Source organism: Delphinus delphis, chromosome 8 (genome assembly GCF_949987515.2).
Source record: "Delphinus delphis chromosome 8, mDelDel1.2, whole genome shotgun sequence".
Classification (NCBI taxonomy): Eukaryota; Metazoa; Chordata; class Mammalia; order Artiodactyla; family Delphinidae; genus Delphinus; species Delphinus delphis.
Window position 1 is genome coordinate 72557815 of NC_082690.1, and position 25620 is coordinate 72583434.

General features: G+C 56.7%; 1 protein-coding gene across 1 annotated transcript in view; it reads left to right on the plus strand.

The window, feature by feature from the left end:
• Nucleotides 1-20130, plus strand: part of KCNC1 (potassium voltage-gated channel subfamily C member 1) — a 42103-nt gene extending 21973 nt beyond the window's left edge. Inside the window, exons 2-4 of the mRNA XM_060017336.1 lie at nucleotides 9595-10528; nucleotides 17438-17626; nucleotides 19601-20130. Of these exons, the coding sequence (XP_059873319.1) occupies nucleotides 9595-10528; nucleotides 17438-17626; nucleotides 19601-19665 (1188 nt within the window). The 3' untranslated portion in view covers nucleotides 19666-20130. The remainder of the gene's footprint in view (nucleotides 1-9594; nucleotides 10529-17437; nucleotides 17627-19600) is intronic.
• Nucleotides 20131-25620: the final 5490 nt, after the last annotated feature.

Below are 25620 nucleotides of genomic sequence, written 5' to 3' on the forward strand. Positions count from 1 at the left end.
AGGAACTGGCAGTCTTGGGGTTTCTTCCTGCCCTAGAATTCCACCCTGGATCTGGGAAAGCCCTAGACACCTGGCTTTTCCCCCAGGCCCTTCAATAGTGCCTTACTTCCTGGACTGTGTTATTATTATTGTCCACATTTTAAGAATGATGGGATTGAGTCTCCAAAAAGTGACTTGCCTGCAGTCACACCGCCAGTGGCAGAGCTGGGATTTGAACTCAGGTCTCTGAAATCAAGCCCAGGACTCTTCTCCTTCTGCCTTTGCCGCCTGTTTCCCAGGCCCTAAATGTGGTCTCAGGCTGACGAGGTCCGTTATGTATCAGAGCTGCCAGGCAGTTGGGTCTTATCTGGCCTCATGGATCCCACGTGCCAGGATGGGGCTGGCGGCATCAGAACGACTGAGGACACAAATTAAAGGTAAATGTCTGGTCCCACCCACAACTCTGGGTGCGGCCAAGGGCTCTGCATCCGCATCTCCACTCCGCGGTGCTCCCCCAGCACACTGGCCTCTGCCCGCTCCCGCCTCCTTCGTGCCCCACCAAACTCCCCCAGGGAGGGTCTCTTACTCCCTGCTTTCCCTTCCACCCTTCCAGGGCGTTGGATTAGGCCCCCGCCACGTTCTCCTTGTTGTTAAATCCAGAGACTTCTCCTCTAATCCTATCCCACTGGGTCCCTCAGGGGCCATCCCTCAGGAAACACCCCTCCCCTTGTCCTCAGGGACAGGACTGGCCCTCGGAGGGGCAGACTGGTCACCGTGCTGCTCGGCCAGGCCTGCACAGAAGCGTGGGCTCGGCCTCACTCGTGCCACATGGCTGAGCGTGGGCATGGGGTTGCTCTGTGAAGGACAGTCGTGTTCTTTTGTGACGCAGGGGCGTGTCCGCCTCAGTCTCCCGGGTGCCTCCAGCTCAGCGGTTCCGTGACTATAAGATTCTTGGCTTTTTTACATCTGAGGTGCTCTGATGCGGAAGGTGCTGTTGTGATGGGAGAGGGCCGGGTGGGAGGGCCCACTGAGGCAAGAGGTGGCCAGTTTGTAGGGACGGAAGCAACGCGTACAAGCACCTCCTTCTTACTTTCTCTGTGTTGTTTCATCCCGTCATCACAACCAGCCAGGAGGCAGGGAATGTTATTCACCCCTTCCCTGTCCAGGAATGAAGGCTCAGAAAAGGGCGATGTCCAAGGTCACCAGCCGAGCTGGGCCCCAAACCCAGGCTGGTCTGACCTCAAGGTCCGGCCATTTCTGCTCCAGCTGCTGCCTCCTTTGACAGACGGACTCGTGCTGCTTTTGACCCAGGATCTAGAAGCCAGGCGGGACCTGGAGAGCAGAGAGGCCTGGGAGCGCGTGTTAAATGAGCAAAGGCTCAGAGGCCACGATGATGAAAGCCCAGAACTGACGTTTCAGGAGAACCTGACTCTCACCCCTGCTCCACCCTGCAAGCTCCATGACCCTGGGTGGGAGGCTCTGCCTCCATTTCCCCATTCCGGCCACAAGGGGCGGCTTTTGGATAAAGAACCTCTGAGGGCCCCTCTGTCTTGCTGCTCTGGGTTTCTAATGACTGTTTCTCTAAGTCCAAAGTACCATCGATTCAACTATGCCATGAGCTAAATAACAGCATGTTGGGGATATGAGAAGATATACTATTTTAAGGCTGTGTATATTTTATGACATTTTCATTTCCAAAATGTGCATCTTGGAATGAAAGCAACACAGAACCTCTGCCACCTCAGAAGTGGCCAGCCTAGCTGCTGAGGCAGCCCTTTTTGGATATGACCTGGGTCTGGAATCCAGAGAATGAATTCAGTGAAGGGGGTTGTCCCACTGGAAAAGTCTGGGCTCCCTGAGGCCTGGGCATGGCCTTTCCTGCCCTTGGTTCCCCCACTACCCAGGCTACAGCACCCGGGACTGAGGGGGGTAGTGCAGTGGGATGAGGGGATTCCCATCTGGGCACAGCCCTGCCTCCCTGTGGTCTTCCCTGGGCTGGTGCAGTGGCCTTTAGCCCACCTCCACCCCGTCTACCCTTTTTCTCTCAGTCAGAGACAGTCCCAGGGAAGGGGCACCACCCCCCTCGGCTAGTGTGTGAGGGACCATCTCTGGCATGGACAAGGGTCATGGTCTTAACTCAGAGAACACATGTTCAGAGTGCCCAGCCAGACCCTGATTCTCCTAGGAGATACACACACACACACACACACACACACACACACACACACACACACACCACCCTATACATGTCCCTATACACACACACACATTACACCCAGGCATGTCCCTATACACACACACCATCATGCCCCATACATGTCCTTATACACACACATCACACCCCATGCATGTCCTTATGCACATCACACCCCACGCATGTCCTTATACACACACATCACACCCCATACATGTCCTTATATACACATCACACCCCATGCATGTCCTTATACACACATCACACCCCATGCATGTCCTTATGCACACACAAACACACTTCTACCACCTATATGAACCACATACATCACACACAGTGACCACTTACATGAGCCTCTGGCACATGCCTAGAGTCAGGTGACATAAACAGGTGACACACCTTCACCATGTACACAGCTACTCCACATTTACACACCACCCCTCCCCTGCCCCACACTCCCCTCCCAGCACACAGACCTTCTACACGGCATGTTCTCTGCACACACTTTCACACACTCCCGCTCACGCCCTCCACACCATGGGAAGCACCTCCCACCTGCTGCTCCCTGAGCTGCGTGCCAAAAGGGGACGATTAGTGCGAAGGAATGGGGTGGAGACCCGGATGCTGGACAGATTGCTCAGGACACAGCCAGCATCTGGGGGTTCATGCGGAGGCATTTATTAACAGACCAAAATGGGACTGCACCCCAAAGACCCCTCCTGCCCCCCCATAAGCTATGATGTGCTCAGCCAGCACAGCATACTCTGGGCATGCCCAGCCCAAGGGAGTCCAGACGAGTCTAATTCAGTTTCCAAACTCAACTCGACTGACAATTTATTTAGGCCAATTGGCCATCCCTCCTGCTCTGCATCACTGACTCTGCATGGATTAACTCAAACGCTGTACACCCCCGCTGGGCAGACTTAATTAGGCAGAAAAACTGACCTGAAGCCTCTAGGGGCTTGGGGCCTGGACGTGAGCCAGGGCTCCCCTGATTAGCCCCATTGCCTACAGCCTCAGCCGGTCTCAGAATCCTCAGAAGGGACCAAGTCCAGCCCTCAGTGTACCAATGACGAAACTGAGGCCCAGAGAGGGGAGGTGGCCTGCCGAGGTCACGCAGCGAGTGAGCTGCCGGACCAGAACGCTGGTCCCTGCACCACATTACAGCCATCGCCTTGCTCCTGGAACGCCAAACTGCAAGAACACAGATCCCCACGGTGAACCCCTGAACAGTTCCAAAAGACAAGCACAATTTTCTAAAGATGACTGTGGCATCAATAATTTACAATGAAAGTCATAGCACATATTGGTCATTTTAATAGATAGTAAATTGCCTTTCTGATTTATGGTTTCAGGGGTGGGGTTATGACAAAAATAACTTGGTGATTTATAAAATATCTTCTTAAGTCAACAGATCGTTAGTAGGTTTGTCTGACTTTACAGCCAACAGTCTCACCACCCCGGTTACCATAGAAATGGGATGCTTCGCTCTGTTGCCATGGCTACCTCTTTCTAGAACACAATTGGTGGGTCTCTCACAGTTTGTGATTCTGGAGGAAAAAAAAAGAAAGAAAGAAAGAAAGAAAGAAAGAAAGAAAGAAAAGCCAGCACTACCAGTTTGGGTTTATGCTGCATTATCAGGCTATCTTGCCTGCGTTGTCTTGCAATTTCACAGGGTGGCCTCTGAGGTGTGGCCAGGCTGGGTGACAATTGGCCCTGGGCTGCTGGGCAAAGCTCCCTTTGTGCCCCCATTAGACTAGAGGCCCAGGAGGGCTGGCCTCCCAGCTGGCCTGGGCCCTGGGTGTGGGGCGCTGCTGCTGTGGTGGGCTGAGGGAAGGGGACGGGGTCTGGTAGGTGGCAGCAAATCAGGAAGCCGGTGGGTGACAGGCAGGTGTAGAGATGCCTGATCCAGGAGCTGGCACTGTCTGGGCAGGGAGACAGGTGAGGGCATCAGGGAAGGCTGAGGAGGCTGAGGCGAGACAAGCTGGGGCTGCCGTCCTGCGGGAGAGACAGACACCGAGTCAGTCCCACCCAGCGGGGGCGAGGTGGGCAGGGGAGGGGCCAGCTGTGTGGCAATGCCTGGGGTCTGGGGTGTTTGTAGGAGGTGCGCGGTGTGGTGACCGTCCTTGTGCTCCAAGTGCATACGCACAGGCTGCGAGGGGGAGGTATGGGGCTGCGCGCCTCGTGGTACAGCGCCTGGGTGCTCACGCTTGGTGGGCAGTGATATGTTTCAGTACGATCCATGCGTCCCTGTGTCTTCTGTGTATGTGCGGTCATGCACCACAGGGTGGGTACTTAGGTAACAAGTGAGGCGCGTGCTCCAGGTAGCTGTGCATGTCTGTGGGTGACTGTCCTCTGGGTGACTGGGGATTGGAAGGCAGACAGCTCACATGGGGTGCAGCCCCTACAGTCCTGAGAGTGACAGCCCAGGGTGACTGCAGAAACGGCTTCCAAGGCTTGCTATCTGGGCCTGCCAGGCAGAGGTTCCCTCCCTGTCAGCATCAGCTGATCTCGGGAACTCCCCATCCCCGTGCCCGTGCACCCACCCCCTCCCTCTGGCTGAGCTCCCCGAACAAGCTGCAGTCATCTCTCAGCCTGCCCTCTCTGGGTCTTGCCAAGAGGTGGGCCAGGTAGGCATGCAGGCCGAGCCATCCAGGGCTGCTGTCGGCATTGCCTCCCTGAGCAGAACGGGGCAGCCTCCCCGGCCCTGGGGCTGCCGTGGCCCCAGGTGCTAGCAAGCCCTGGGCAATGAGGCCCAAGACCATTTCAGGTGTGCCTGGGCTCCAGCCTGTGGATCCAAGTACCCTGGCTCTGTCCGTCACTGGGGACAGACATAACCTGCCCTCAGGGAGTCCAAGCTGTGGGTGCCACCCTCCAAGATGGAGCCGTGCACGTATAATTAGGGCTCCCCATCGCGCAGAGCTGTGTTGTCAGCCCCCGAGGGCTTTGGTACCTCTGGTGGTGGACAGAGCTTAGATGATGGAGCCAGATCCACTTGCGTTCAAGCCTCAGCTTCATCACCCGCCTTAAACCTTGGTTTAGTCCCTGAACCTCTCTGTACTTGGGTTTCCTTTTTGGCGCAATGGGGTACGACCCCCTGTCTCACCAGGTCTGTGGGAGGATTAAAGGCGCACAGTAGGTCCTCAGCCCTGACAGCGTCTCCTTTCTCCTTCCTGGCTCAGCTTCCCTGAGGATGGACAGGAGGGCGCTGGGGACTCACCTGGCTGCGGGCTCTTGCTTTGGCTTTGATGCGCTGGGGCTGACCTCCTAGTTACTGGGCTTAGGAGACTGTGGCAGTCTGAGCAAGCCAGGGGCACCTTCCTTCACAGCCCCCCTAAGGGCCCACTTGGACCCGGATGTTGCTGGGGCCCTGCCTGTGACAAAGGAACAGGTGCACGGGCCGCAGAGTCCAGGAAGGCACCCAGGAGGCCCAGGCCGGGTAGGAGGCCTGGCTACCACCTCCCCCGCTCCCCTGGGGAAGAAGTCCTGGTGTCTGGCTCTAGGCCTGGCTGCTGCTGCCCTCCCCCCAGCCCCACTCCTCGGTCACTGGGGCCCAGAGGGGAAAGAATCTAGACGGGATGGCCATTGCTGGCTGAGAACCAAGGATTTTGTCTACCCTAATTTTAGAAGACCTGACCTCTTTCTGGGCCTCAGTTTTCCCATCAGAACCTGTCCTGTGAGAGGAGCAAATGGGACGAGAGCTCTGAGGGCCTTTGGGGGCACCTGGGAGGGAGGGAGCAGGCTCCGGGGACATCAGTGCCCTCTCTGAGCTGTTCCCGTGAGACTCCGCGAGCACTAACGAGGATGAGTCGGAGACAGGCTCACTGCCTCCCTGGAGGGGGATTTAGACATTCCTTGTTGGGGAGGGGTGGTCCCTGCATTTGCTGCCTCCTCAGGGCCCCAGCTGCCAAGAGGAAGTCTCACCGGGAAAGGTGTCCCGGGAGAAGGGCTACTTAGTGGGGCACCGATGGACGGATGGGTTTTTCCATACGGAGATCGGCAGGAGCACCCTGGAGGCAGGAACAGCAGTGCAAAGACATGGAGATGCGGTGGGGGGCGGTCAGATATAGCAGACAGCTGCATGTGGCAAGAATGTTGGGTGCAGCAGGGAGGGGACCCTGGGAAGTCGATGAGGCCAGGGCACAGGGAGCCTCATGTGCCAGGCTGAGGAGTCAGGGCTTCTCTCTGTGGGCAGCATGGCCAGGTGGCGGGCAGAGAGCTGGGATTCCAACGGTTGCCCCCTCTGGTAGCTGGGTGGAGGCTGTACTGTACTGGGCGTGGCCGAGATTGAAGCCTACAACATGCTGGCTTTGATGGCAGTGGCCCCATTGAGAGAGAGTCCCACGTGAGTCGAGGGGACAGAGGAGGATAGCTGTGGGATGGTTGGGGAAGCAGATGCCATGGCTGATGGGGCAGGGGGAGGGGCAGTGCCTCCTGCCTTCCACCACTGGCCAGGATCAGGAGCCCAGGGGCACAGCGGACCCTGCCTCTTGGCATCCCTTAGACACTCACAGTGTGTCTCTTCCTCCCCTCTCTCAAAAAGGCCAGGGGAGCAATGTGACCCACCCCCTTGGGAACCTGGGCTGTGAATTCCAAGCTCTAAGACGGGGCCCTCCAGAGGGAATCTAGGGCCAAATACCCAGCATTTGGGGATGTGTTCTTAGCTCCAAGAGCTTTGACAACTGGTGATGGAAAGAGCGCTGGAGCTGGATAAACCTGGATCAGAGCTGGTGACCTCTTCCAGTTGCTTCCACTTTGCTTTCCTGGTCTACCTCTGTGGTGTCCCAGGTCAGCACTATCTGGATCCTTAAAGAGCTGTTTCTGGAGTCAGAAGACCTGGCTTAAGTCCCTGCCTCACCTTGTCCAAACCCCACCTGCATCACAGGGCTGAGGGGGCTCACCTTTTCAGTCCACTGCATTGTACTTGTCTCTGTGTGTGTCCTTTACCTTCAGCTGTCCAGGGGCCTCCCTGGGGGTTGGGCTGAGGTCTTATTCCACTCTGTGCTGGGCATAACCTGTGCCTGGTGAGGAATGGAAGGAAGAAAGGATGGATGGATGGATGGATGGATGGGTAGGTGGAAAGAAGGAAGGAAGGAAGGAAGGAAGGAAGGAAGGAAAGAAGAAAAAAGAGAAGGAGGAAGGGATGAATGAATGAATGAATGCATGATGGATGGAAGAGAGGGAGAGGAGGGAGGGAGGAACAAAGAAAAGAAGGAATAGAGGGAGGGAGGAAAGAAGGATGAATGGATGTGTGGATAAAAAGGAGGGAGAGAGGATAGAAGGAAGGAAAGATGAGTGGGTGGAAGGGAGGGAGAAAGGAAGGAAGGAGGAAAGGGAAGAAGGATGGATGGATGGATGGATGGAAGGATGCATAGGGGTCACACTTGATAGTAGTCTATCTAGGACAAAGGTTCTGAAGACTGCACGACGCTCTAAACCAGCAGGAGTATTAGCATGCCATAATGAGTGGCTTGGGCAGATCACTTCCTGTTTCTGGGCCCCAGACTTCCCATCTGTAGCATGTAGTGTCTTGGACCAGATAATCTCTAAAGGCTGCTCTTACTCTGACATTCTAAATGCTGATGCTGACTTTGTCTCTTCCCCTTTTCTCTCCCCTTCCCCCAACCCGAAATGTGTCTTGGAAGGTCTACGTAGTTCTTGTTTTCTGGATCTGTGCCAGGTTGGGTGCCAGGTCCCATGGCCATGGTCAGCCCAGACAGGGCCACCACCGGGTGGGGAGGTGCATCAGTACAAACTAAAGAAATTGCTAGAAGCAGCATGGCTGCCTCTTGTGGCAGATACAGGGTGGGGCCTTGGCACTCCTTGAAGTTTTCTATGAAGGCAGCTCTGGAGAATGAACTTGCCACCCATTCTAGACTATAGCCCAGAGCTGCCTCCAGGGAGAGGGCCTTGCACTGACCATGGTCTGTCTTGACAGGCTGGGCGAAGGGGAGTCCAGAGGAGAGGGGAGCAGTGGGAACATGATCAGCTGGGCCCCTGGAGGAGAACCCCTGGCCAGGGGTTAGTGTTCCAGGGACTCCACTGGAGGCTGTAAGAAGCGCCCTTGCCTGGAATTCAGTCTGAGTAGGAGGCTTTGAAACTCAGATAGCTGCTTGACTCTCTTTCCTCGGGTACCCATGTCTGCTGGGGGCCAGAGAAGCCCAGGGGGTCATCAGCTGGGGCCACCAAGCCAAACCAAAGAGTCTTCGGAACCTTTCTCAAGGGGCTCAGGGCCAGAGCAGGTGGTTCTGGACAGGCTGGGTTATCCTGGCCATTTCCTTCTCACCAGGGAGGGGGTCTGAAAGGAGCAAGCGCCCACATATGTTTGGAAAGGCTAGCGCCCCAGCAGCTTCTTCTTCCCTCCCACCCACATCCCTACCCTGGGGCTGGCAGGCAGCAGTAGGAGAGAAGCAGACCCTATGGTTTATGGTGCCTTTGAGGACCCCTGGTCCAATTCTCCTCCTGATGCCTGAACCTCCAACACACTATCTCTGACAAATGACCACTTAGCCTGTATTTCAATATCTCCAAGATGGGGAACTCCCTTCCAGGATGGTGGTGTGAGTTCCTGGGATGATAGAGAGAAGTGGGTAAAAGAGGTGTCCAAGGCCGTGGGGCAGATGTATCTTTTGCAATTCCACATAGGATAGAACATGAAGAGACCACATGAATGAGGTACAGATCCGTGAAAAAGAGAGTGAATAGACTAGCGTAGGGACGAAAGAAAGGTGGGAGATGTGGCCTCTGAGGGGCCTGCCTCCACCATAGCTCCCCCTTCTCCTTTCTTTGCCAGCCTCTGCCTCCGCCACCTAGGTCACTTTTATTAGTTGGCGTGGGGGGGAGTAAATGCTTTAGTAAATCACCTCCAGATCACAGTGTCTTAAGACAGTAGAAGTTTATTTCCCACCCATGTATTTAGTGGCTGTCTTTCTTTTCAGGGACCCAGGCTGCTTCCTTCTGGTGGCCCTGCTGGCTTCCTAGGGCTTCAGCATTTGACTGGAAGTTGGGGGAAGAAAGAAGGCACGGAAGGTTGAGCAAGAAGGTTTTGTGAGCCAGGCCCGGCCTTAGTGCACACCCTTTTGTGCACTGTCCGCTGGCCTGAGCGCAGTCACGTGACCCCCACCCAGCCCCGAGGGAGGCTGGGAGATATGGTCTAGCCGTGCATCCAGGAGGAAAGGAAAGGCATTTGTGAAAACAGAGCAATCTCTGCCACAGCCTCTTAACCCCCGAGCCTCCTAACCCCATGCTCCGTGCTCTGAAGAGGGAAAGGTGGCCTGTCAGCCTGGCCTGTGTCAGGAGGGGCGTCCTGTAGGCATCTTCCGCAGCCCAGCCCCTGACTGGACCCAGCCCAGAGGCACCCGGGGTCTCTTTGCTCTGGGGGGAGGGCCTCCCCTCTGACACTGTGTGTTTCTCCTCCACAGTATGTGGCCTTTGCCTCCCTCTTCTTCATCCTGGTCTCCATCACCACCTTCTGCCTGGAGACCCACGAGCGCTTCAACCCCATCGTGAACAAGACAGAGATCGAGAACGTTCGGAACGGCACGCAAGTGCGCTACTACCGGGAAGCGGAGACAGAGGCCTTCCTCACCTACATCGAGGGCGTCTGCGTGGTCTGGTTCACCTTCGAGTTCCTCATGCGTGTGGTCTTCTGCCCCAACAAGGTGGAGTTCATCAAGAACTCGCTCAACATCATTGACTTTGTGGCCATCCTGCCCTTCTACCTGGAGGTGGGCCTGAGCGGCCTGTCCTCTAAGGCGGCCAAGGACGTGCTGGGCTTCCTGCGTGTCGTCCGCTTCGTGCGTATCCTGCGCATCTTCAAGCTGACCCGCCACTTCGTGGGCCTGCGTGTCCTGGGCCACACTCTCCGCGCCAGTACCAATGAGTTCTTACTGCTCATCATCTTCCTGGCTCTGGGCGTCCTGATTTTCGCCACCATGATCTACTATGCCGAGAGGATAGGGGCGCAGCCCAATGACCCCAGTGCCAGTGAGCACACCCACTTTAAGAACATCCCCATTGGCTTCTGGTGGGCCGTGGTCACCATGACGACGCTGGGCTACGGAGACATGTACCCGCAGACGTGGTCCGGCATGTTGGTGGGAGCGCTGTGTGCGCTGGCGGGCGTGCTGACCATCGCCATGCCCGTGCCCGTCATTGTGAACAATTTCGGGATGTATTACTCCTTAGCCATGGCTAAGCAGAAACTACCAAAGAAAAAAAAGAAGCATATTCCGCGGCCACCGCAGCTGGGATCTCCCAATTATTGTAAATCTGTCGTAAACTCTCCACACCACAGTACTCAGAGTGACACATGCCCGCTGGCCCAGGAAGAAATTTTAGAAATTAACAGAGCAGGTAGGAAACCTCTTAGAGGCATGTCGATCTGACCTTTCACCTCCGCCCCCTGTAGCGATGATTCCAGATTCAGTCAGACTGCTTCCTTAGTTCCATGGGTGACCCTGGACCCTGCGCTCAATCTCGAGGTGTGGAGTCTGGGGGCCCAGGGAGATGCTGGGCAGCCGAATTCACGAGGCAAGAGCCTGCTAGAACCTCACTGGTGGCCCCCGGTAAGGAGGTTAACATGCTGGTCTCGTGGGGTTCTGAAGAGATGACATGGCCCGCGAGGTTGCTGAGGACTCTCTTGGCAGGAGCCCCGGGGGCTCTGGTGCTTGGTGGGCAGGAGTGGAGCATGAGTCGCTGACTCAGGCCACTGACCCAGTGTCGGGGCAGGGCGGGGGCGGGTGTGATTCGGAAATGCCAGACAGCTGCTGATTTGGTCTTCACACGGCTCCCTTCAGGCCGTGCGTGTGTGGCACAGATGGTGCATGGGATCTGGCAGGAGGGTCCCTGCAAAGGCAGCAGCAAGGATTCTCCCCCCCACCAGAGCCTGTCTCCATAGCTGAGTAGCATTCCTGCTCTGATGCCGGCTGCCTAGCTCCAGGCGCGTCCTGGGAGACGCCTCTTGCCCTCCGTACGTAACAAGCTTACTTACCCCACAGCATGCGGAACCAACTCATCTTCCACCACCACTCTAGAGTTTAGCGTTTATCTTTAGGAACCTGTTGGAGTGACTCTAGCTTTCACGTTGTCTGTTTGGGTTGATGGTCAAGTGGGAGTTTCCGGTGGCCTTCTGATGGGAGCGGCTGGTGAGCGAAGGACTAGAGGGGGCCACCACCCGGCAGCTTAGATGAAAGCGCTACAGACCAGCAAACAACCTCCCACCCAGAGTTCTCCCCGTTTCCGGCGGTAGGGACTGCAGCAGCAATACACGACATCCCAACCAGTGTACGACCACTTTCCCATGAATTCAGTGGGGGTCAGGGAGGGGGGGAGGGGGGCCATGAAACAATACTAGTCACCGTGGGATATATTCTAATATTCCATGGCTAGTGGTTCGTTATGGGACTATCTCAGTTTTATGAGAACCTGCACATAGCACATAAAGTTGATCATGGGGCTCTGGTCCGAAGATATAAAGCCCATAGTCTACCTCTACCCATGGAATACCATCGACTTATTCTGTGGACACAGGGATTTGAAGGCAATGAACGACCCAGAGAAGAATGACAACACCAAGCTAAGAAGGAGTGCCGGGGCGAGGAAGGCTGAGTCAGTGATAGGTGGCGTTTAGTCTACAGAAGACACCCCTGTGCCCAGGGCAGGCAGGGGGGCTGTAGGCTAGCTCAGCCCTAGAGGAGCAAGTGCCGCCTGGCCTGGGTGGCCTCCCCCAGTGGGTGATTGACTCTCCCCCGATGGCCCCCACCCCCATCCTACTCCTGATCTGGCTTCATCCCACAGCTACGCTGCCCAGAGCAGTACCCCCAAGGCCCACTTCTCTGTCCGTGGGAACTTTCCAGCCCCTTCGTACCCCTCCCCACTCCCTGGGATTGCTGTAGGCACCTGAGAGGAACGTGGCTAGTGTTCTGGGCTGGGCCAGGGACTGGGCAGGGGTCTCAGAGGCTGGAACAGGGGGACCTGGCGGCGGGGGCGGGCTGGACTCCCCAGCCAAGGTGTGGCTCCTGCTTAGCAAGGCAGGCACGGGCCGAGGAAAGCCCCTGCCCCCCCTCCTGCTCTGGGTTAGCTGTAGCCCTTCTGTTCGACCTCAGGAGCCGCCATCATGGCAAGAAAAATTCCTGGGGCCCTAGGGGAGAGTCTGGGTGGGCCTAGCCCCCCAGCTTCACTCCAGGCCCCAGCAGGAAGAGCTCAGCCTGAGTGGCATCACCATGGCGCTCCTTGGCCCTCTTCCACACCCTCCCAACGCTGAATCTTTCGGGATCGGTGCCTCAAATATAGGTGCCCCAGGCCCACCTGTCAAGGATCCCTGATTCACTCCAGTCAGGCGCAAATTCTTCAGTACTCCCAGACAATGCCAGTGTTCTCCATGTGCTGAGGGCGTGCATGCACGCACACACACACACACATACATGCACACACACCTACACACGCATGCACATGCACACACACGCGGATGCAGATGTGTGTGTGCTGGCAGGTACACTGGCCAGTCACAGGACACAAGCCCTCTTGCCGTGCCGCAGCAGGCCTGGAAAGCCTGTGCACTCCTGTTGGAGGCCCTGGGCCCCGTAGCCATGGCAGCCCTGCTCCTGGGAACCTCCTCGCTGCAGCCCCAGGTCTCAGGGATCCAGAGTGTCCTGGCTCGCACGGTCTCTATGGCTGAGGAGGTACTTGGGGCCCTTCCGAGCCTGCCCTCTGGAGCCCAGATGCCCAACTCCACCTACCTTTCTCCCTCCCATCCCCAAACTCTGGCCCGCCCCCTTTCCGAGTTCTCACGCTCCGGAGGGTGCTGTCTTGAGATCCCAGACCCCTCTGAGCCTCATACTTCACCAGAACACTCCTCCCTCTGAAAGCTGGTGTGTAAGACCCAGGTTATCTATCACCAAGAGGGTGTGTGGTCCTTAAGGGGTGTCTCCTCAACCCGGCACCCCTGAGTCCCTTCCCATTTGCCTCCTTTCCTGCTTGCAGCTATGGTCCTAGATGGGCGTGGGGTTTGGGTGAGTCGGTGAGTGAGTGTGGGGGAGGCAAGAGGTGAGGAAGGCAAATGTGGGGGAGACCGGACCCTGCAGGAATGGAGAGGTGAGATGCAGCCCCCCCGGGCCTTTCCAGTCTCATTCCACACCCAAGGGCAGTCAAGTGGCCTCAGTGAGGGCTGGGCTTCACCAATTCCACTTTTAGAACCTGGGTTGGGGCCAAGTGCAACGTGCTGGGCTCTAAGGGCACCCCCTACCTCCAGGGCTAGATCCCTGGGACTCAGGCAAGCCATCCCAGTCATGTCAGCAGCACCCTCCCCTCACCTCCACTTCTTGGTCTCTCCTGAAACCTCAGGTCTGTGTGTCTGTGAGGGATGATCTGGTCTCCTCTGTACATTGGCTGGCATGGCGTCAGTGTTCGGGGGATTCGTCTTGGCAGGGGTTGGAGGGCCTCACGGGGGAATGCCAGGAGGGCGCCCCTATGGTCAGGGACTGCCTGGGACTGACAGCCCAGGAGAAGCTGCTCCTCTCCCAGAAGGGGGGTCCCTCCCCCATCTGCAGTCGGGGGCCCAGACCACCTCCTCTGGGCAGTTCGGAGTGCTCCCTCTGTCCTGCCATGTGCTTTCACATGTGTCTCGTCCATCCCTGCTTCTGTGATGTGGGTTGGTCCTCTGGGGTGCTGCGTCTGGGGCTGCAGGGTCCCACCATAGGTGAGCAGCGAGGGGGCTGGCACGGGGGATGGGTGGTGGCCAGGCCCCCCTTCCTGCCCATGAGCACATAGAGCAGCAGTGAGGTCCCGAAAAGCCCCTGCCTGGGCCCCCTGGGAGCTACCACTGCAGCCTCTGGGTTCTGCCCTGAGTCCAAAGCGCCCCTGGCCCCAGCCCTCCACCCCTCCCCTCCTGGGCCAGGAGTGGTGTAGCCCCCAGGGCAGGGGAGGTGGCGGGGATTGGGACCACAGTGACCAGGAAGGGTGTGGGCAGGGCCCCTCCAAGCGGGCTGACCGAGTTTCTGCTCGGAGGCAGGACCAGGGTGGGCAGCGGGAGCCCTGAGTGGGGTCGGTGTGGCCCCCAGGCAGGTGAAGGGGGAAGGAGCGGAGAAATGAGGGGCTCTGAGGGCCAGGCCTGGGTGTTCTTTTCTGTGTTGTTCACATGCTCTCTCTTTCTCTCTCTCCACTAATCATGTTTCTCTCTCTCTCTCCTCGTTTTGTTGCATGACTTGTGCCGGTTCTCGTGATTGTACTCTGCCCGTGTCTCTCACAGACTGTCCCCAGTTAGCCTGGGACTTTTTCCCCGAGCCCCAGGCTGGGCAGCCCCCTCGGGGCTAAACCCGAGGAAATTCCCAGCCACCCCTCCCACCCCGCCCCAGCCCTGCGTGCGCCCCTGGCGCGCCTGCTGCTGGTGTGAACAGTAAGTACCTCGGCGGTGCCTGGAGACCAGGGCACAGAAGCCAGCGTGCTGGCTCAGGGCCGGACATCGGGTTCTCCTTGCTCCAAAGTTTAAAAAAAAATGACCCTCTCGCGGACGCTCATCTCTCAGCCCATTTCAAAGCCTGGAAACCATCTTCGTGAGATGCTGCCCATGCTGCCATTTCATCATCACAGGCCCTCGGGTCTAGTGGGGGCCAAGGGGCCCTGGGCCAGGGGATGCAGGGCTCCCAGCCTCCTGGGGAGCAGCTGGGAGCCGAGGGGCCTGGTGGCCATCTCATCTAAAGGACGGGGTGGGGGCAGGAGGGTGGGGAGTCTTGGGTGGGCTGGCACCTCTGGTCTTTTCCATGGCTTTCCCAGGTTTGGAGAGCTGGCCCCCCTTGGGTGGTCTCTCTTCCAGCCCCCCTCTGGAGTTGGGAAGGGAGAATGTTCCCAGTTTCTGAGAGATCACCGAACTGCAGATTAGCCAGCAGCCCAGGGAGCCTGGCTCCTTCACGGAGAGGGACATAAACACTCCCCCCCCCGCACCAGCCCTCAGGCACAGCCCCTTCTCAAAGGCCATGGTTGGGAGAAGAAGCAGGCTCCAGGGAGGGAAGGTGTCCAGTTCACATCCACCCAGGGATCCCTGATGGCTGCCCCCTGGCCGGACCCATACAGGAAACCAGCCTCAACTCTGGGTCCTCTAAATGCTGTGGGAGCTGGCTGCCCCAGGGGCACAGTGTTGGGGGGCAGAGTCCGATGAGGGGTCTCAGGCTCCACCACCTACCTCTGACCCACCCCTGGGTAAGCCCTGCAGGCTATAGATACCTCCACTGACAGACGATAGCCAGTAGAGAGACAGCAAGTCCTGGCTCCCCTCCCAGACGGAGACGCTGCCTGGTAGGACTCGCTGTTTTCCCCTTGAGGAAACTGTGTGCAGGGTACTGTGGGCCCCAACTTCTGCCCCCTCATCTACAACCTCCTCCCTTAAACTTCCCTGCCCTCTCCCCAGAGACCCTTGGGAGGGAAGACGGGACCAGCCAGACTGGGAGGCAGAACCGGGCTTGTCTGTGCGCACACGTGTGTGCCCTCAGACACACCCCAAGTGCTAGGCAGCCCCCAGACCCCAGAGAGGCCCCAGCCCCAGTCACGTGGTATCAGAGTTACCTTGGTAACTGGCCTTTCTGGTTCAGAGTAAATTGGGGAGTGAAGCCCCTGGGATTTGTCAAGAAACGCACTGTACGTGAAATGCTTTGCCATCTTGTACGACAGACTTTTTTTTTAAGTTCCAAAATTATGATGGGATCTTTTTTTTTTTGGATTTGCTTTACGAATAAACCTGATTGGTCCATTTCTCTTTTGACTGCCTGCCTCTTTGTAGTGACATGGTATGTACACGGGCCGTGATCCCACCCGCGGGCACGCTGAGTGTGTGCACACGGAGAAGGATCACTTCTGCGTGTAGTTACATGATGTGAACAGGGTCATGGAAGAGGGTCAAATCGGGTGGAGACTGTCTCCAGCTTTTTGCCCCTCTTTAGTCTTTCAGAGGGCCTCCCCGTGTGGTCACGCCCCTGTGGGGTCTGTCTTCCCTTGAGGCTGTCACCCTAGAGGAAGTATTTGAGGAAACCACAGTGCCCACCCTGGAGACCGAGTCGGCGCCACCTTGGCCAGGAAGAGTCTGCTTAGAGAGCAGAGAGCGTGGGGCAGGCTCAGTCCCCGAGAGTGATGGGCGGGGACAGAGGCCAACGGAGCTACCTCTGCCAGCTCCAGAGGCTGTCACGGCGCTGCTCCTGGACTTGGGAGAGGAAGAGCTCCCTGCTCTGGCCACGCTTCACCCTCACCAGATGTGCCCCAAACTTCCTCCCAGGTTCCTTCTCAGGCTACTGCAGAGGCCAAGGCTCGTCTTTCCCACCCGAGTCCATCAGCCACTGTTGTCTTTACACATCCATTTGCTCTGCTTTGCGGGGGATGCTGCCGAGAGGAGACAGAGGAATGGGAGCCCCTCCCAAATCCTGGCCGCTGTCACTGCCTCATGCCTACATTCCTGTTGCGCCTGTGCAAGCTGACTAGGACTGCTTGGGGCAGAGCGGGGTGGAAGACACTGGCTTGGTCTGTGTGGCGATCAGAGTGGACTGAGTGACCAGCTTAAGTCTGTGTGGGGATGGAGCAGATTGAGTGGTCATACTGGGTCTGCATGGGGGACCAGGAGACTGTGTGACCAGGCCTAGTCTGTACGGGGGATGGAGCATACAGAGTGACCAGATTGGGTCCATATGGGGGGATTGAGTGATCAGATAGGGCGTGGAGGGGGACAGTGTGAAGCGAGTGACCAGAGGGGATCCAAATGGGGCCTGGTGTAGAGCCGATCGACGGGGTCTGGATGGGGCCAGGGATGCCTGAGCAGCCGGCTTGGATGTGGACGGGAGGCAGCAGGGCTCTGGTTGGCAGCGGAGGGGTCAGAAAAGGCTGCCTCTCTGAACAGGAGTGTTTCTGCGTGTCTGTCTGTCTTCTCCCTGAGCTCTGTGTCTGGCCCTCTACCCATGACTGCATCCACACCATCCTGTCTCATCGGCCCCGCCTTGGACCTGGGGCCCGGCCCCCAGCACTGCGCTTGCTGGGCCCATCACCAACTCATCTTTTTGCAAACTTTGAGCAAACCCAGGAACCCTCCTCCCCAGCACTGTGGGCAGCCCAAGGGCTGCCTGAATGAGCCGGGGACCCCCAGCCTTGTGCCTCCCTCCATGGCCTGCTCGCTTTTCCATCCTCAGTTACCGGCTGCCCTTTGCCGATGCCCTACTTCTGGCCTGTTCCCCCCCCTCCCCCACTAAACAGTTTTCAGTGTCTCAATAGCTTCTGCTTATATGTTTGAAGATTCCAAACTGAATGGGGAGGTGGCGAAGGCCGCGCTGGCGAACGAAGACTGCCCCCACATAGACCAGGCCCTCACTCCCGATGAGGGCCTGCCCTTTACGCGCTCGGGCACCCGCGAGAGATACGGACCCTGCTTCCTCTTATCAACCGGGGAGTACGCGTGCCCACCTGGTGGAGGAGTGAGAAAGGGTATGTAGAGGAGGCTGCCTGGCACCCCTGCAGATGGGTGGGCGGGGCGGCGGGCAAGGGGCGCTGAGGGGCCGGCAGGCACACTGAGGGGGGCAAGGAGCCCCAGGGTCGGCCCCCGGAGGTCTGAGTCCCAATGTTGTAAGTGGGATGGCAGGCTGGTGGAGAGAACCGGAGGTCCAGGCAGCTGTGGGTTGAAACTGAGCTGAGGGGTAGGAAGGGACTTGGGGACAGGCTGGACAACTGCAGCCCCCAAGGCAGAGGGGTACCCGGGGATGTGGGAGGAGCCTCAACTCCCCCAGGCTGCTCTGGCAGATGGCAGGTCAGGCCCCAAAAGTAAAGTGATCTCCCCTGTCCCGTGGTTGAGGCGGGCGACGGGGTGGGCCTGGTCTGACCAGGACCCTGTGGGCTTAGCCAACCAAGATCCATGTTCTGAAAGTGGCATCCTTTAAAGAGAATCCACAGACCAGTGGGAGGGGAGGCATGAAGAGAAAGGTAGCTTCAGGGCTTGGAGGTGAGGCCAGTGTCCTTGCAGAGGTAAGGTATGTGCCAGTCAGAATACTGCTAGTGGCAGACAGAGAACTTGCCAAGAGAAGGTGGTTACGGAGGACTCTGAGCAACCCCTTCTGTCCCCAGCGCCCATCAGCCATGGCCCTGGGTGTGGTCAGCGCCCCCTTGTGGTTGGTGAAGGCTGAGCCCCGTGGCGGTCTCTGCTCAAAGTCTCCTTGGATCGGACCCTTATCTTAGGCTGACCCCCTGGGGAAAAGGCTTCCACTAGCGCTTGAGCATGGGCTGCGGAGAGGCTTGGGGTGGGGGCCCAGCGCACCTTAGCTCCATGCTCCAGGCATTGGCCAGGGCCTGGAAGGCAGAGGAAGCCATCCTCGGCACAGCGGACTGGCTGGGCGGCTCATGCATGTTGGGAAGCAGCTCACAGGCTCACACGGGGTGCATGCTGACCGGGGTGAGCAGGCTGGGCCAGATAGTTGGTTTTTTAGAGCAACAGTTGGTGTAGCCGGTGGCCATTCACAACTGCTCCAGTATTTGAAATGGTTCAACAATATGCAAGGAGAAAGCATAGAACTCAAAATAAAGGGCAAACCCAGAAGAGGAGAGGCAGCCCACAGGGAGACGGGGGAAGTCCTTCTGGTCACTGATGCTTAGTGTGCTCACCTGATCCAGGCTGGTCCCTGCTTCCTTGCCCGGCCTGGAGGTCCCTCGGACCCCAGTGCGGCATACCACCCCCCGCATGGTGCTGCATGGCAAGGGGGCTGCTGGCCCCGGGGGCGGGCCCCATCCTTGGCCTTCCATGGATAGGCCTGATGCTCCCCTTCACAACTGGCTTTTTCCCAAGTGGAGGCTCTAGAAAGCCAGGAACTGGGCAGCCCAGGGGGTTTCAGGGGATGGCAGGTAGACCATTCCCAGTGGCTGTGCTCTGCCCGGTAAGGTCTCGTGGGCTGCCTGTCTCCTTCATCTTGAATGTTGGATTAATCTGTGTGGCCTAAAAGAGCAGACAGGAGAGACTCTTTACTGGGCTTCCAGAAGCCCAGGCTGTGTGGGACAGAAGCAGCCTGTAGTGGCCAGGGAGTCCAGTGGCAACCACTGTCCACAGGTGGTACCCACTCCGCAGTCCCACAGAGGTACCAAGGGTGAAGTGCCCCACCAGCATCAACCCGGCCCCGCTCTCATGGAGTCATGACGGCCGCCGAGGACTTGCTTTTCTCAGGATGATTCCAGGCCGTAAGCCATGTGCAGGGTAGAGAAGAGTTAGGAGCTTAACCCGTTCCCCCAGGAGGGAGAGAAAGAGGCGTGCTAGGCTGGCTCACTGCATGGGAGAAGCAAGCCAGCTGGAGAAGAATCTGCCTGCCTCTGCATGCGGCTGTTCTGTCTGTCCTCCTCCTTCCGTAAATACTAAGTACCAAGCGGGATGGGAAAGCCAAGAAGAGAAGCTCAAGTGTTAATTGTATTCTTTACATACAGATCTTTGCAAAGAAAGCCCTGTCATTGCTAAGTATATGCCGACAGAGGCTGTGAGAGTGACTTGACCAGGCGGCTTGGCCCAGGACACTGGTGGCTATTAAGCATCTGGGTGGACCTGCAGCCCCTCCTCACCCTCGGACAGAGTAAATTCACGCCATGCAGGTTTGCCGGACGAGTCCGAGTGGCCCAGGCCTTGTACTAGGACGGACGTAGCTTTTCTACGGCCAAATGGTAACTGACTGTAGAGGATTTGTTTTCCTTCTTTTCATTTTTTAAAAATTTTATTTTATTCGGGGAAGGGGTGGGATGGAAGGGTTCCTTAGCATGACTTGCATGAAGTTCAACAGAAAAACCCAGCAATCCAAACCCACCAATCCCCTGCAACTGTATGATTACCCTAAACCACGACAACAACGAAGAGAAACAAGCAAGAGTCCTCTATTTTCTTTCAAAGCGCTTTCCTTTTATACATGTTGTTGGAGCCAAACTGTAAATGGCATTTGGTAGAAACCTGTACGTTTTGGGGGCGAATGGAGCGGGGGGGCGGGGAGGGGTGGAGATGGGGAACGGATTGCTTCCCTTTTTGTACACGAGATTGAAATGGAGAGTAAAGGTTCCCACAAGGGCAGTCGGTCAGTCATCGGTCATATTGACCTCACCTTCATAGTTCATCTCTCACGCGGAAACTGAGAACTTTGCTCCAGATAGAATTGTGGAAACACACTGCCGCCTTCTTCCCTCTGTTTGGCATGCTTGCGACCCAGCGGACGTCTCCCCAAGACCCCTGACAGCGGCTAGTCTAGGTTGATTCGATCATCTTAGCGGTGTGTAGATTCAGTGCGACCAACTTTCATAACAAATTGTTCATAGTAGATAATCAACACCTTATGGATTTTCCAAGTGTTCCTTCAGAGCACCAAAAAGATCAGGACCGCAGGAGGGCTGGTCCTCCTCCACCTTTATTAAGGCACAACCCGGCATTGTATGCAATTTAGTACTTCAGAGTAAGAAAACTGCATGCCCAATGTTATGCAAAGCGATTCTAGCATGAAATAAATTTTGTATCATGGTTTCTGTATAGTCTAAAGCAGATTTGTTTTCCTGAAGCAATCGGAGGTTTGCAGAGACACACTTCTGCATCTCGAATAAATATAGTATTTCCCCAACAGAAACAGAGGACAGTAGCTTGGCTTTGGTCTGATTCTAAAATTAGTGGTGGGGTAAGGGGTGGGGAAGGATGATATTTTTGAAAAACACATGCTTGAGATGAAAAAAAAATGCAACATCTCAAGCTCTCACTGCAGCTCGCAACATTTCCTGGAAAGAGAGCAATGCTGCTTTAGTTCAACACCCTCCCCTCCCTGGGCCCTGGCCCTCAATAATAAACAGCTGACATTGGAGATGAAGCATGGATTTGGGTTTTTATTGCCTTTGGCAGTGTCGCGATTCAGTTCTGGGCCCCTGGTCAGGCCCTCTGTGGCTGGGCTGGGGTGAGCCTGAGCCCGGGCTCCTCTGATCTCAGGGACCCACCCAAGGTGCTGGCTGTCCTCTCACTGGGGGAAAGCCAGGACTGCCACCTGCCCCCCAACCTGCAGATCCTGTTGGGTGGGGAGAGGGAGGCAGCTCTCAGAAGGAATCGGTCAAAAATGGCACTAAGACGAGCCCATCCTCTAGGGCGTTCACCAATACGGAAACTTCTCCGTGGATCCATGCCATATTCATGACTCCTTGAGTCTGGTTTTGTCGGAGCTCCCAGCTCCCGCCCCCGCCACTGCCCCTCATGCAGACCATGGTCACCTCCCTCCTAGGGCCATTCTTGAATCTGATGGAGCCAGAGGCAGGGGTCTGACTGGTCCCTTGCTGGGCCCAGTCTGGTGGTCACCTCATCACACACCCCTCCCTCAGCCTGAGGCATCTTGGAAGGGGTGGAGCCCTCTCCTAGGGATGCTGATTTGCTTGGGTTGTTCACTTGGCTTTGGCTGGGGGTAGAGTGGGGGACTGGAGTTCCAATTCTTTTCCTATCCATTCGAGAATCTCCGGTGGAAAGTCCCTAATGGTCATGGCACCCCACCTCTGAGCATTCTACAGATAAGGACCTGAGGCCCAGAGGGGAGGGATCTGACCAGGGCCACAAACAAATGGGGGTCAGTTTCCCCTGGATTTCCGTTCCCTGATGCCTCCCAGCATGGCCAAGACAACGATCATATGGGTGGGTGGGAGGCTGAAGGTGGGTGTCGCATTCTCACCCAATAGTTTCTCACCCCTCTAAGCATTTACCTCACCAATGTGGGGCGGGGATCAGTGGAGCAGTGAGCATGGCAAGGCCTCTGCCCACGGGTTATGCAGCCGCAGAGCTGCCAGACCCACACCACGTATGTAACAGCCATTCATAAGCATCAGGATGTAGAAGCCAGGTAGCCTCCGCGGCTGCAGGGAGGGCAGAGTTCCCTCTCGCCCTGGAGGAGGTGCCTCTGGTGGACTCAAGTGGGACTTGACACGTGGCCGTTTGGAATAGGGGTTTTCAGGGACACAGCAGCTAACGGGGAACAGGGATTAACATACATTGAGCTTCTGCCATGTGCAGGGCATCTGAGACAAGTGGTCTGATGATGACCCACAGTAATTCAACAAGCTCATCTTAGAGGCAAGAGAACAGGCGCAGAGAAATAAACGGCTCAAAGCCACACAGCCAATGAATGATGAAGCCAAGATTTTAACCCAGGTGGTCTGACTCCAGAGCTCAGGTGAAGCTGTCTCAAGCTAATTGAGGCCTTGCTGGGGCTGGAGATGGAATTGATTGGAACACTGGTCCTAAATCCCAGGGCCCTCAGGCCATGGGTATGACCGAAGGCCCACTGACACACTGCTCTGAGCCTTCCACGCACACATCTGACCACCTCAATTTTCTGCACAAACACCTGTTGCCCTAAGAATGAAGTCAGAGCTCCTTAAATTGGCTAGCAAGGCCCCCCGGCTCTCCTCTCCCAACTCTCACCTCTCCGTGCTCTGGCCGCTGGGAAATTCGAACCCTGCCGCAGTTATACGTGTGCCCCTTAGGACCTGGAACCCCATCCCATTTCCTGACTCACTGTCTACCTCCCAACTTCAAATTCTCACTAAGTCACTTCACTCAGAAGTGGTGGATGGTGATGGAGGGCTTTACTCTGAGCCCCAGGCCTGGATTCACCGTTCTCAAGCACAGCCTCATCGAATTTTGGCCTGATGGTCCACTGGGACCGAAGGTGGTAGGGTGTCAAGGGAAGCCGGGGTGCCTGCAAGGGGAGACTGTGTGTGGTAGGTTAGGATGTAAACATCCTGCTCAAACCTGGTACGTGGCCGCCCTTCGACAATCACTGCAGGGGCTCCGGGCCCAAGACCTATGAGCACACGATGGGGTCTCACTCCCCTCTCCTTTTCCCTTCCCTCGTTCTCATGGGGTGCGGCGGTGGCGGGGTGAAGGATATGAAGGCCAATCAACTTAGTCTATAGGGAAAAAAAGTCATTCTTAGAAATGAGTGGGCATTTTCTCATTAGCTAATCACTGTCAAATGGTTGTGCTATCCACGGCGTAGTTATCAAACATCTGTAAGAGATGAAAGCAGAGGATGGGTAGGGGTGAGGGGATCGCAGAACCCACTCGTTTAGCCTCCTCACCTATGGTGACCCTAACATGCTTATTGGGTACTTTCTCTGTCCCAGGACCTGTCCTTAATGAAGGGATTCCAGAATTGACCAAGACCTGGTCCCTTGCTCTTGAAGAGCTCAGAATCTAGCAGAAATGAGGGGCTTGGACATCTACAAGTCTGAGAATAACCAGTAGGGTTCAAAGGGTCCAGAAAAGAGTCCGGGAGACACTGTCAACAGACCCTCACCCCGCTGGTGCTTTCAGGCACTCATCAATCTGGCCAGTGAACTGATGCAGAGAAGCCCGTCCGTCACTGTTGGGGAGGGAGAAATGGAGGAACTGGAGGGAACTGGACAGTCTGTGGTGCCATCCGGTGCCAAGAGCCATTCACTCTTGCATGCATGGATTAGCTGGGTTCCACATGCTTCTAAGAAGGGTCTGGCTCAGGTTCCGAGCAAGGCTCCGAGGTTTAGGGCTGAGGCACCACCCCACCCTGTTTTAGGCTGGGAAGGAGCCCCGAGACACTTTCTTGTGCCCATAGGGAAGCCTTGGGAGGGGCATTAGAGCTCAGCAGCAGAGGACTTGGGATTTGGGTTTCTCCCAGCAAGTGCTGAAAGAGGTAGGGGGAACTCTGCACGGCCGTGCAGCGCGAGTGTGCGCTCCTCGGGAGTGTAAACCCTGTCTGGGAGGCATGGGCCTGAGGACTTACCCACATGGGATGGCCTTCCAGTGCAGACCACCCGGTCTGTAGGACAGTGGGTGGTGGCCAGTAATGGTGGACTCGCTCCACTCTGGGTCATCTCTGGGCCATCCAATTACTCCATCTCTGAAGGCTGGGTCACCTTGGCCAGACCAGCTCAGAGTGCACAGAGATGTCCTTCCTTCCATTCTGCAAGGGCTTTAGAGCTGTACTGGCCTCTGCTGGTTCTGGGAGGTGGGGGGGACAAAGGGCTTTGCTGGCCAGGGCAGCGATGTTTCTAGGGTACGATACTGGGGGCAGGACTCCACGTGCTGGTGTTCAAGGTCAGCCAGTGGCCGTGGGTGGTCTCTAGGTGCAGGCCTGGGGAGCTCAGGATGGCCCTAATCCCCAGTTTCCTGAGTCGAACCCCCACTGGTCCCAGGGCCACCCCTTGTCTGCCCCCCTTGTCTGGCTCGAGGCCCTGGATGGGTCACCTCCCAATCAGGACCCTGCGCCAGGAGTGAGGTGTATGGCCTTGACATGGTCCCTTCCCCTTTTTAGGCCTCTGTTTTCCCACATGAACAATGAAAACGTTGGATAAGATCAGTGGTTTTAAAACTTTCTCAAGGACCCCTTTGTCAAGTGAACTCTTACGTGAAGCCTGTTACACAGTGTAGATTGAAATGAGGCTACTGTGAATAAGGTGGGGGGGGACCCAGACCTCTGTCTACTTGGCCTTCGTTTCCCCACAGCCCACAAGGTGGCCACTGAGTTCTCAGGAGAATGCTGTCAGTCTCAGGAGACTGCTAGGGTTCTAGAATGCAGTTTGACGGCCACTAGGCTAGAAGGTCATTACAGGTCCTCCAGCTGTGGTGTCCTGGGGTTTCATAACATCCTCAAGCCCTTGGAGCCTAGTGCTCCCAGATCCAAACGCTCTCCTGAGTCACAGGGAGGTGGTGTGGGACACGCCACAACCCTGGCTGGCTAGCTGGAGACACTGCCACTCAGTCCTCTGGGGAAAGCCACTTTCTGAGGCCCTCTGGCCAAAGGCCTGCTGCCAGCCACAGCAGAGAGAAAGCTGCTATGTCCCCCAGAGCCATAGCTGCCACCCGGGGAAGCCTGAGGCCTGGGGTCTGGCCTGCTCCCCATTTCATGTGAGGGCCCTCCTCCTGCAGAGGCCAGGACCTGGGGGCAGATGTCAGGGGTCAGGGTCTTTCCCTGCAGAACCCCCTTCCCACGCTGTGTCTGTCCCTCACCCGAAACTACAGCTTGGCAATTACAGTCACACAGACTAGCTCCAGAGTCCTTCCTGGCTCAGATGAAGACATTGATCTTGGGAGTTTCATTGGTTCTAGATTCCTTTGTTTGTCCCATGGATCTCCTCTGCCCGGTCTTTCCAGAAGTTTTGTCTCTTCCTCCACTTACTCATCTATACTTCCTCCACCCCCCACCCTCCCTCCAGAGCCTTCTCCCTTAGTCCTGGTCACCAAGACAAGAACTCCTTCCTGTCCAAGTAACCAGCCACCTGATCAGGGTTCCTCGATATCCTTGAACCAGCAAACTACATGCTCTGGGTGCTGAGAATGAGACCCCAGGAGAGGCTTGTGGCTGCCCTAAGCATGGCCTATAGGAACCTTTGTCTTGCTGAATCAAAGCCTGCTGGGGCAAAACAACCACTGGGGACAGAGCTGGGCTTTCTGTCCTCACCAGCTAGGG